The sequence below is a fragment of the Crocodylus siamensis genome, chromosome 6 (genome assembly GCF_052110815.1).
Source record: "Crocodylus siamensis isolate JL-2025a chromosome 6, ASM5211081v1, whole genome shotgun sequence".
Lineage (NCBI taxonomy): Eukaryota > Metazoa > Chordata > Crocodylia > Crocodylidae > Crocodylus > Crocodylus siamensis.
In genome coordinates, this window is record NC_143400.1 from 34,300,674 (window position 1) to 34,312,638 (window position 11,965).

At 53.7% G+C, this 11,965-nt stretch overlaps 1 protein-coding gene across 1 annotated transcript; it reads left to right on the forward strand.

The window, feature by feature from the left end:
* Positions 1-3,347: 3,347 nt before the first annotated feature.
* On the forward strand, positions 3,348-8,636 carry ADRB3 (adrenoceptor beta 3). Its single transcript, XM_090051659.1, has 3 exons — positions 3,348-4,652; positions 5,229-5,293; positions 6,705-8,636. The coding sequence occupies exons 1-2, from the start codon at positions 3,442-3,444 to the stop codon at positions 5,266-5,268; spliced, it is 1,251 nt and encodes a 416-aa protein (XP_089907785.1). The 5' UTR covers positions 3,348-3,441; the 3' UTR covers positions 5,269-5,293; positions 6,705-8,636.
* The last annotated feature ends 3,329 nt before the right edge of the window (positions 8,637-11,965 follow it).

An 11,965-nucleotide genomic window follows, 5' to 3' on the forward strand; every position in this document is an offset into this window, starting at 1 on the left:
TGGGGCTTGGATCCCTTTCTTCAGCTCCTTGTGCTCCAAGCGCCATGGGAAAATATGCACAGCCAGCCCTTGCTGCATGCTAATGTTTATAAACAGAGGAGGGAGGAGCCCTGAGCTAGCCCTGGTTGCATCCAAGAAACTTCCTGTTTCCCGGGGTGCAGAGTAGCTGTGCAAACCCACAGTCGGTGTGCAAGCAGGGTGAGGAGCAGAACAATTCCCCAAGTCTAATCCCTTTTGGAACCTGATCATATACGATTTGTCTCTACGCTCTCCTGCGGCAAGGAGTCCCACAAGTGAACTAACTGTTGCTTAACCTTGGTGCTTCACTTAGGCGTAAAATGCAGCCAGCAACTCTGTCATGCTTACTCTGACAACTGGCTCACCAAGGGCTGCCTCCTGTGTGTCTGCACGGAACCAAGCATGGGGAGGTCCAGTCTCAGGCCTTTGGGGTGTCTTGATTTTTTTTTTTTTTGCAAACAGATAACTGGCTTTCTGATCTGGTCTGCAGGAAGTAAGTTCTACCCACATGTGTCCAGCAATGCAGAGGAGAGCGCTAGCTTTGGGGAACGGGCAGGAAGGACTTGACTGCCTCAGTAGGTGCCCAGCAAATCCCGGGACGTCATTCTCCCCTTGTACTCGGCCTTGGTGAGGCCGCAGCTGGAGTACTGCGTCCAGTTTTGGGCTCCACAATTCAAAAAGGATGTGGAGAAGCTTGAGAGAGTCCAGAGGAGAGCCACGTGCATGATCAGAGGTCAGGAAAACAGATCTTACGATGACAGGCTGAGAGCTACGGGACTCTTTAGCCTGGAAAAGCGCAGGCTCAGGGGTGATCTGATGGCCACCTATAAGTTTATCAGGGGTGACCACCAGGATCTGGGGGAACGTTTGTTCACCAGAGCGCCCCAACGGATGAGGAGGTCGAACAGTCACAAACTCCTGCAAGACCGTTTCAGGCTGGACATAAGGAAGAATTTCTTTACTGTCCGAGCCCCCAAGGTCTGGAACAGTCTGGCAGCGGAGGTGGTTCAAGCACCTACATTGAACACCTTCAAGAGTAAATTGGATGCTTATCTTGCTGGGATCCTATGACCCCAGCTGACTTCCTGCCCTTTGGGCAGGGGGCTGGACTTGATGATCTCCTGAGGTCCCTTCCAGCCCTGATGTCTATGAAATCTATGAAATCTATGAAATCTAGGTGAACGGCCTAAGAAGGAAGGAGCTGGGTACGGAGAGCTCCAGTGCCCTGAGGTCCTCTAGTACTGGGATGCTGGCAGCCCGTCTGCTGGCTGGCCTTGCTGCGTGGGAACTCGGGCTTCACTCTGGGAAGTTGGAAATATGTTGTACAACATGGGTGGCGGCTGAAGTGATGAATGGCGTTGGGGTTGTGCTGCTGTCCAGCTATGTTTCAGGACTCTGGTGCCCAGATATGCAAGAGATGGGCGGTTCTTTGCCTTGGCTTTGTGTTCAGATGGCATCTAGCATCCTGTAGATGGCTGATCCGTGGTGGAGGGCGGCAGCGTTTGAGTGCTGCAAGCTGCCGGCAGAGTTGCATCCCCAGCACAGGTGGGAGGCTTCGTTCTTGGTGTCAGCAGCTGGGGGAGGCTGAGCACCTGCTAGAGCTAGACGCTGTATGAAAGTTTCAGACGGCTCGCTTGGTGTAAGCCCCATTTTTGGCAGTTCAGATGGGTGCTTCCCACTCCTTCTCAAGGTGCCCTGGACTAGCTGTTGCTATTTTTGCCTTGTGTGGGGAGCTTCCATGTATCCACTTAAAGGGCTCTTAATAAAATGCTGTTAGAAAAGTGAAGCGGCTGTCTGCTCTCCTCTGCCAAGCAGCTGCTCCGTATCAGCCCAACTCCCCTGTACAGTATGACCCATGGGTACAAGGCAGGACACTTGTTGCAACAAGGTTTACTTGTGCCCCAGCCCTTCCAGCTGACAGACAAGTTGCAGCTCACTTGGATGCCACCTGGACCTCAGTGTGTGCAAAGATTATTAGCTTATTAACCCAGAGCTGCTAGATGGTGATATTTAATAACATGAACTCCTCAAGCGTTTGAGCATCTCTGCAGGACCGCTCTGCAGACCTCACAATAGCAGGGACAGGAGCTGATCCTGCGGGAATGAATTCCAGGGGCTGTCATTAATCCTCCAGGCTCATTTGAATTGCACTGTAGTGGTGCAGGGGAGGCTAAATCCTGTCTTCTGGAATTGCCGCTGCCCCATAAGTCCCCCCTCCACCTTGGCTTTTATCATGCTGTGTATAGCGAGGCAAGTGGCAGCGTGGGTTTGCTTCCCTGCCCTCTGTTTCGTGGCTGGGTGAATACGTGTTACTCGGATGAACTCGTTCAACTGTGAGCCAAGTCATGAGGCTGTTGTGGGGGGAGGTCCCCCTTCTGGTTTCTGCTTCTTCCTGTGTGCCCAAATCCACAGGCAGCAATTGGGCTTCACAAGCATTTGACACATGAGTAGTGGCAAATGCACCTCTCCACCCTTGCTGCCCACTTCCAGGGCAGGCAAGGCTGGCAGGAGGGAGGTGCGTGGGCTCTGCTCGCCATGCACGCAGCGGTGATTGCTGGAGGTGAACGGTGGGAGGGTGAGTGATCTCCGCCAGGGCAGGTTCGGGTGTCAGTTGAGGCTGCACCGAGCTGTTCAAGGATACTTCCCCCCTGTCTGCCTTCCAGTTTCTACCCTGAAAACAAACTTTAGGGAGGCTTTCACTACAGGCATCCACCACAGTGGGCTTTAAGTGTCTATAAATCTGCCTGGATAGGGGCCAGGCCTGTGCTGTGCCAAAGGCACACATATGGGAGCATTCCTGACTATTGCAAAAGAAATTAAGTGTTGCTTTAGTCAACTTCCAGGCTAAGCAAAAACCTAGCATTGTAAAGCATGCCTGCTGGGCTCCAGGCGAGATCATCTCTTCTTCCCACCGTCGGACCTCACGCGTGGCCCCGGAGACCGGATGCCTGGAATGGGAATCGGGGCCAAGCGCAGGGAGTGAGGTGCGATGGCCGAAGCCCGGGGCCAGGGGCCCAGTGTCCGCTCGCTGCTCTCCCACGTGCTCCGCGGTGGTGGCAGCATCACTCCTGCGCGCTGTCTTGCCCCCCGCCTGTAACACGGGGATGGAAAGGGGGGTGCGGGTGCGGGGCTGGGCTGGGCTGGGCGTTCATGGGGGTGGGAGAGGGGCCCAGGCTACACGCGTCTCTGCTGCCCCCGGCCCCCCGCGCGTGCGCAGCCCTCCTGCTGCGGCAAGCGCCCGGGCTGGTCTACACGTGCAGCGGGGCAGCCCCGCGCCGGCGGCCGACGGCCGCGACCAAGCGCGGGGAGGGCCGGGGCGGGCTCCGCCTGCCGGGGCGCGGGGCAGCGCAGCCTTTAAAGGCTCCTCCCCCGCGGCGCCCCGCCCGCCGAGCCGCGCCGGGCGGCCGGGTGCGCGGCGCTGCCATGGCTCCGCGCCCCGCGGGCAACGCGAGCGCCTGGGCGGCCGCCGGCAACGCCACGTGGGGCGCGGGGGCGCAGTGGGCGCTGGGCACGGCGCTGGGCCTGGTGGTGCTGGTCATCGTGGGCGGCAACCTGCTGGTCATCGTGGCCATCGCGCGCACGCCGCGCCTGCAGACCCTCACCAACGTCTTCGTCACCTCGCTGGCCTGCGCCGACCTGGTGATGGGGCTGCTGGTGGTGCCCCCCGGCGCGGGGCTGGTGCTGCGGGGCCACTGGCCCTACGGCAGCGCGGGCTGCGAGCTGTGGACGGCGCTGGACGTGCTGTGCGTGACGGCCAGCATCGAGACGCTGTGCGCCATCGCCGTGGACCGCTATCTGGCCATCACGGCGCCGCTGCGCTACGAGGCGCGGGTCACCAAGGGCCGGGCGCGGGCCGCCGTGTGCCTGGTGTGGGCCGTGTCGGCCTGCGTGTCCTTCTTGCCCATCTTCAACCACTGGTGGCGGGACGGGGCCGACGCGGAGGCGCGGCGCTGCTACGACAACCCGCGCTGCTGCGACTTCGCCACCAACCTGCCCTACGCCCTGCTGTCGTCCGGCGTCTCCTTCTACCTGCCGCTGGTGGTCATGCTCTTCGTCTACGCCCGCGTCTTCGCCGTGGCCAGCCACCAGGTGCAGCTCATCGCCCGCGACCAGGGCCGCTTCGAGCCGGGCCCCGGGCCGCGCCGGGCCTCACGCTTGCTGGCGGCCCGCGAGCACAAGGCGCTCAAGACGCTGGGCATCATCATGGGCACTTTCACGCTATGTTGGCTGCCGTTCTTCGTGGCCAACATCTTGCGCGCCGCCCGCCGCCCGCTCGTGCCCGCCCAGGCCTTCATCTTCCTCAACTGGCTGGGCTACCTCAACTCCGGCTGCAACCCGCTCATCTACTGCCGTAGCCCCGACTTCCGCCGCGCCTTCAAGCGCTTGCTGGCCTGCCCGCGCCGTTGCCCCCGGGCCGCCCCCTCCCGGCCCAGCCTGCGCCTGCCCTGCGCCCGGGGCCCCAGCCCCGACGGGCAGGTGGGCGGCAGCAGTGTCAGCAGCAGCCGCTCCAACAGCGGCGCCGACGGGGCAGGCCTGGCCTGCAGCAATGGGCACGGCAACGGCTTGACCCCTCGACCGCTCGCCGAGACACCGCTGCAGGGCACCTGCACGACGCTGTGCCCGGCCCTGCAACAGTAAGTAACTGCGGGGTGGGGGCACGGCTCCTGCCACGTTGGGCTCACAGCACCACAGCTACTTTGTGCTGGGGAGCCCTCAGCACCTGCAGCCAGAGCCCCGCTGGTGTTGGGAAGGGGATTGGGGCACAGGTAGGTGCCTGGCGGGCTTCCTGAAGGCACCACACGGTGCCTGGAGAGCCTGGCACTGCTCCCACGGGCTGCCCCTGCTCGCCGTGCCTCTGGTCTGCACAGCGGCGGGGTGGATCCCCGGCAGACCTCGCTGCCGGATCTCTGACGACGGGGCTGCTTCTGGGGTTACTCCGTCGTTGGAGCTCTTGCTTTCGTTCTGGTGCCATGTATTGGCGCTGTGCCTCGGGCTGGGCTGGCGAGGTGTGCCCTCCTCAGCTGTCTCCCAGCTCCAGGAGCTGATTTCCGTGTAGAGACTGCAAGTGCAGCCCAGGGGCTTTTGCACCTTCTGAATCCTACTTGATCTGACCGATATCAACAGGCTAAAGGAACTGATGGCAGCGACCCGTTTATCCCGATTATTGCTCAGGAAATGATCCTGGTGATTGATTGACTGCCTTTTTCCAGGTTTACCAACAAAGAAGCCACAGAAGGCCCTGGAGCTTGACTACAAGGGAAGGAAAATGAAGAATGTGAGTGGATATATTTTTTAGTCACTTGGCAACATTGATGTTCCCACTGCTGCAGGTCCCAGATGGTCCCAAAAAATGCTGAGAGCCAGATCACAGCACCCAGAATTGGGGCCAGGGTTTTCAAAAGAGCCCAGTTTTCTAAACCTTTCAGCTCCCATCCGGCCGCCCGATGTTCTAAGCTTTTCTGAGCTCTGGTCCTTTCCTTAGATGTAGTGTGTGGAATTTGGCATTTCTAAAAATAATTTATACCAAGGATTTCTGTTATAAATTGTTTATCTTTAGTGAGGCATCATTTGTATACAGGGTCACTGCTTTTTGTTAGTACAGATATTCATGCCTGGTCCATAAAAAAAATCACGGGGAAAAATAGGGCCAAGTGCTTTGAGATCCTTTGGGATGGAGAATACTGAAGAAGTGATGACTACTGCAAACCAGTGTGCATAAAATGAAGAGCAGCGGAGGGTGAATTATTTGCAGTTAACTTTGGGGTTTCAGATAGTGGCAAGCAGATGCTTCTTCACACCTCCTGGGACTGTGAACCAGGCTTTGGAATAAATCTTCTCAGGAGATCCCTGGGCTTTCTGCTTTATTCCAGGGGAAGGCTGGGGAAAACACCAATTCCAAATACTTGGACACCTGAAAAGATAGGGTAGGCCAAAGTCAGCATTAATAGCTGAAGGAAGAGAGGGTATTCCTTACTTTTTCCCCTCCCATCTGCATTGATTCCCTTAGTTCGAATATGAACTTCTTGAATCTCTGTCTGCAAGTTGACCTGGAGTAGACACTTCCCTTAAGCGTTGCAGTCACTTGGCTGCTTCGGTTTATTTGCACTGCCCCTCGCCCTCCTGGTGTGGGCCTGGATTGGGAGCAGAGGTTCAGAAACATCACCAGACTCTCAGTTTCTCAAGCTCGTCTGAATGGGGAAGTACTGAGACCCTCTCAGGAGGAGGCTGATCCCATGAGCTCGCCCTAGAAAAATGAAACCTCTGTCCTGAGGTGTTACCCTGTTGGGGTTCAGGTGCCCATCGCATTGCAACATCAGCTACAAACTGCCTTCTCTCATTGGAGGGGTCCTGCTCTCCGTCTGCCCGTGGGGGGCACGGACCCTGATCCAGCAGAGCACTTGGGCACGGTCTTAACTTCGAGCCTGTGAGTAGTCCTGTTGATTTGCTGTAGTACACAGCCTGTTATTAAGAAGCTTGAGGTAGTGTGCTCCCACAGGGTGCTTCTTTTTTTTTCCTTTTTGCCTCCAATGGGATTAAACGCAGGTTTTGAATTACCCCAAATACATGTTTAACCACCTTTTTGTGATGGGGACCCAAGATGCTGACATTTTTTCTTATAGCGATTGTGATTCTAGATGACCTTTGTTCCTCTCGCATTGACAGTCTGTTCTTCTCCATTGTTTCAGGAACGTGGCCAAACCTTCCACGGAGGACTACTGCTCTTGGTCCATGTACCAACTCTGTCCACCTGAAAAGAGAAACGAGACCTATAGGCAGATATTCATTGTACTTTTGGTGTTGACTTGGGTATTTTGAAAGGCAGATACCTTAATTTCTTGGCCATTTCCCCAGGGTTAGACATTACGCAGAGGAAGTTGTACCTTAGAGAGATGTGTTGCATGCAGGTGGCATCTTTCCAGCGCATCTGACAGATGCATAAGAAAGAGATGGTGCTTTGCTGCAACTAGGGCTCTTTTTTTCTTCAGCCCGATTGCTTGGAATTACACTAGAGCCCAAGAGGGCTGAGCCCAGGGGGTTTAGTCATACTCTGGTGATGGAGGTTTGGATCCAGTTCTGGAAACAGCCCCAAAACTTCTCATGATGTGAAGCTGGACTTGGTATCCGAGAGATCTCCCTCTCCAAGGCTGGGAGATGAGTGCCAGTACTTCTCAGGACACTGGTCCGATCAAGACCTGACCAAAATTGATGTGAACAGCATGCATGCTCTCCAAAGAGCCTGCAAGGGAAGAAGGTCTGAAAGTGTCTTCTGTATGGATTGCAAGAGAAATTACTACCTCAGAAGCTGGACATCAGTATGCAGCTGGAGCCTGGATGTGGAGGCCAGAGGTTTCTACTCTCTGGGATGGAGTCTTAACCTCCGTGGCACCATTAGCGCTGGGTTTGCAGGACAAGTTGTATCTGTACACCTGCACAAAGTGCCTGTAAAATGCTACCAAAACCGACTGCACGGGTGTAAATGGTTACACAAAGTGCCAGGCAGGGCCCAGGCTGCTGAGCTGCTATTTCCGTAGCATGCATTTGCTGGCCTCAAAGCATCAGGGTTTTACACAGGACTTGGGAGACTCTGGGATTATCTTCTGGGTGGTGCTGGTGAGGGGGAGTGCACTGAATACAGCTGGACCTGTTCCTGGAGCCCAAGCTGAAGGGATAAAAGGCCTCAAATAAACAAGGGACCTTTCTGTGATCTTCACTCTAATTTCATTGCCTAAATCACTGCCTGCGTGGGCAGCAAGAATAGCTGGCATTGAGGAATATCCATTCCACCTGAAAAAAAGCCCATGATAAAATGGCATCTGTGTCATGTTTTGCACGCTTGGGGCCAGATTGTGCCAGGGGCTCAGCATCTTGTACCAGAGGGCTGCTCTTTGCTTCTGAGCTGAGGCAGGCAGATGCTCCAAGCTAGGTGTGAAAGGGGTTTAGGTTCCTGGTGGGGTTTGCCAACCTGCTGAGGCACTAATGGAGATGGGCAACTTGGTGTTTTAGAAACTCCCCCCAGGCACCGACTGCATCTCTGCACTCAACCACCTGTAAAAATATGGCCCTAAGGAATGAATCTGCAGAGGCTCTGAGCACCTGTCACTCGGAGCCGGTTCAGTGGGAGCTGGTGGTGGCTCTTCAGGTGGACCCCAAAGGATGGCTGCAGATCTCTGTGACTCGATATCATCCATATACCTCGCTGTGAATACCTGCTGAAACCTCAGGCTGGACAGCTCCTTGGGGCTGCGGGCAGCTGATGCTCGCGTGGCGCGCTCTTCCAGCCATATAAAGCTTGCATCTCGAAGTGGGTGCCAGCTCTTAACTTAGAGCTCCTGGACACTGCTTGAGGGATGAGGGGTAGAGGTGAAAATCCAGCCCTGGGATGCTCGGCAGGCACTGTAAGCATGGAGCACTGTAAATAGGCCACATTGTGTACCAACAGGTGTTTGTATTTGTGAGTGTGTGCATATGCCGAGCTTACTTGTGATGACTTTCCCTGAGATGTTTCTGGTTGTAAATATATTAGAGCCACTGACTCTTTTTTTTGCCAGTGTGAAATAAGCCTTCCAAATGCCTGACTGTTGTAAGAAAAAAAAAAAATACAAACACCTTAAAGTATGTTTTCATGTCGTCTTTCAAACAGGGACATCTGAGGGTGGTTCTTCCTGAAGCTTGCTCTGGAGCAGTCTCTGGTTCAGGAATGATGCAGCTTCAGTTGTTTGACTCCCCTGAATTGACTGTATTTCTGCCCCTTAAGGCAGCTTCCCTGATAGGTGATTAAACAGATGGGAAGAAAGAAGATGACTGTCATTGCCTGGTGCAGTATGTTTCACCTATAGGACCTTAAAAGGATAATATTAGAAGAAAAGGCAGTTGAGCACTGAACTTAGGGCGACTTTCAAAGGGGATTGAGCACCTGACTCATTTATACCTTTTTGCAGATTACAGAATCACAAGGTTGAAAAGGACCTGGAAGGTCATCAAGTCCAGCCCCCTGCAGAAGTGCAGGATTTGCTGATCCTAAACCATCCCAGAAAAATGCTTACCCAGCCTCTTCTTGAAAGTCTCCAAGGAAGGAGACTCCACAACCTCCCCCGGCAGCTTCTTCTGCTGTCCTACTGCTCTAATGGTTAGGAAGGTCCTAAACCTCCATTCACTCTGCATTAAAGAGGAAGTCAGTGTTGGCTGCTGGAATTAATCCTTTGGGGCAGTCGGCCCCTGTCAGGGCAGGAGGCATTTCAAGCTCCAGGTACATGCGTAAAAAAAGGGGCTGTGACTTCTGGCAGGTTGCTGGTACAAGAGTCCTGAGGCATTCCCTGCTCTGCACTAAAGCATAGTACTTTAACCCCAAGCACAGACAGCAGTGTCCTGATGATGTGTGAGGCTCTGCTGAGTCGGGACCCCCCCTCTATGATTTTCCATCGCTACTTAAGATTTTTGCAAATAATTAAACTTCTGCTCTGCACCTAGTGCAGGTGCCATAAGCCTCTCTCAATGGGGAAGGGCGGGAGGAAAAGTAGGCATTATGAATTTCACACAGCAACGCCACAACCAAAGGGTCGCTTAGGGTACCATGTCAAGGAAAATTCCCAGAATAGGTAGAAGAAATGCTGTATGCGGAGGTCAAAGGGCTTGTTTTCATCCCGGAGGTCAGATGAACGAAGTACCTTAGAATAATCTGCCAAAAACCCCGTGGCCTTGAGCAACCAAGCTGGGGAGAGCTGAATTTTGAGTTCAAAGGTTTGGTGGGTGGGGAGAGGGGGAGGAGATCACAGTTGGGGGAAAAACAAACCAGTTGAGCAGGGCCCATTGTCATACGCAGTTAATAGAAATTAAGAAATATAGGAGGTGGCTTTCTCCCTCCCTGTGCTTAAGAGACAGGGAGCAAGGAGGCCCTTTAGCCCATTGTTTCTGGCAGGTCTTTGGGAGGCAGCAGCTGGTCCTGACTGGTCTTTTATCATTCCCCCAGTCACTGATGCTACCTTCCATGGAGCTGCATTTCCCAAACTGAGTGCTGGCAGCTGGAAAGCTTTTCAGGCGTCCATAAAGTGACTGCTAGTGCCACTCTGTGTTGCAGGGGAAGAATTTCACTGGTTGGGACTGGTGGGTGTGAGTATAAAACCAGCAGCTTGTTAACTTGGAAGCAGAGTGGGTTTTGGTTTCAGTATGAGAGCTGAGGGGTTGTATCGTTCCCAGGGTCTCTTTTTCAGCAGGCTTTGCTTTTGTTGCTGTGCCTGATTGAAATGCCCGAAAAAACAGAAGTAAAATCTGGGCAAATGTTTCCATTGTATTTATACTGGAACTGCAGAATCTCTGGCTGATTCTCTGTTAGTCGCTTTAATGGTTGCTGCTATTTCTGCGGGGTTTTATCTATAAGCTACTCCATGGACTCCCCTAGAAGCAGTTGCTAATAACTTATCCTGAAGTTCAAATAAACTCTCATGAGCTTTGGAAAGTACAAAGCAGCTCTCAAAAGGGTGCGACTTGCAGACAGCATAGCTGAACTGGGGCCAGTGGTGAGAGCCCAGTCAACACCAACTGAGGCCCTGGTCTTGTGTCTGTAGCAGCAGCAATGCTTCTTGGCAGCTTCCCAAGGACTGAACATACTCCAGTGAGTTTCTGACATCCCAAGGGAAGAATTAGGACTGGGGAATCTCCTGAGGGACAGAGGTGAAATTAATTATCCCACAGCGTGTCAGCTTGGTTTATTATACCAGGGATGTTCTCGGTGCACTTGGAACCTGCTGCTATTAGGACCTGAGCCCAAACCCAAGACGGGAATGGAAAAAATGTAATGGTCTCCAGTGCTCTCTGGGTTGGGCCTTTTTATCTCCGCAAATGTTTGCGTTGGTGTTTAACTTGATGCTGTAAGTAGGTTATTTGGCTTCCAGGGAGGGGGTTAAGCACATGCAAAAGTGTTTGCAGGATCAGGGCCTGTGTTGCTAGAGAAAATACACCTGATTCAAATGGCCCTTTGTATTTCTGGTCCCAGCTATATGTTTGCTAGTCCTGAGAGCGCACAGCAGAGGGGAACACTGGTAAGTGATGCATGGTTCATCTCATCCAGTCAGATGCCCATGCGGTTCGTGGGCATCCCTGGCACCTGTACTTTGAGCTTGCACTGCTCCCCTCTGCTTGGTAACTGGCACAGGACGAAGCCTCTTGCCAGTGTGTGGGAGAGCCTGATTGTGGGCATATTGCGGGGGAAGGAGTGAGGAGTGGGAGGGTGCCCTCTGCATTGATTTTTTTTTTTTTTGTTTAAGTGAAAGGGGAAGAAAGCCATGTGGGTCTGTGTGTGCCACACTCAGTTGTTCTTTAGCTTACCCCGAGTGCTTGCTGTCGGAGCTGCGCAGTGCCGCTTCCCAGCTGGAGCAGCGCAGCCTGCCTGGCCGACATCTGCACAGTAGAAGGGCTAGCTACTGCCCTGCAGGCTTCAGAAATGTTGGTAGGTTCTGGGCAGTTCACACGACTCCCATATTAACCAAATTACCACCTCGCCGTAGCTTTAGTCCTCCTTGCTGCAGCTGTTCTCTTCCCTGTCTTTACTCTCCAGTTTCTTTTTCCCCTGCATTCAGGTTTGTAAAACTTTTCAAGCTGAGGCAGAGTGAGCGACGTTGCCTGCCCTGATGCTGGTGTGGGGCTCGGTAAACTATATCCTGCCCATTATAACAACATAACATTAAGCTACTCTGCTGTCTGGGCAGGCATAACACCTTACACTGATTGCACCTGTGTTACAGCAAGCAAACTGCTCTTCGAACATGATGCTGAGCATGGAGGAGTCTCCTTGCTGCTCCTTGCTGGCTGTATGATTTTGGTGAAAAAACCAGGAGGATCAGTAAATTGCTCACTTACTTTTCTGTTCTTTGGTAAGAAGCAAGGTGTGCATTGCTTCCTCTGCTGTGTTTGTTCCTCTAGGAGCTGTAACTCCCTGTAGGTTGCCGCTACA

What these genes read in the sequence shown, in the direction of transcription:
- ADRB3 (XM_090051659.1), top strand. Translation starts at nt 3,442, where the DNA reads ATGGCTCCGCGCCCCGCGGGCAACGCGAGCGCCTGGGCGGCCGCCGGC. An exon ending in CTGTGCCCGGCCCTGCAACA is followed by an intron (nt 4,653 to 5,228) that starts GTAAGTAACTGC and finishes GCCTTTTTCCAG; the next exon opens with GTTTACCAACAAAGAAGCCA.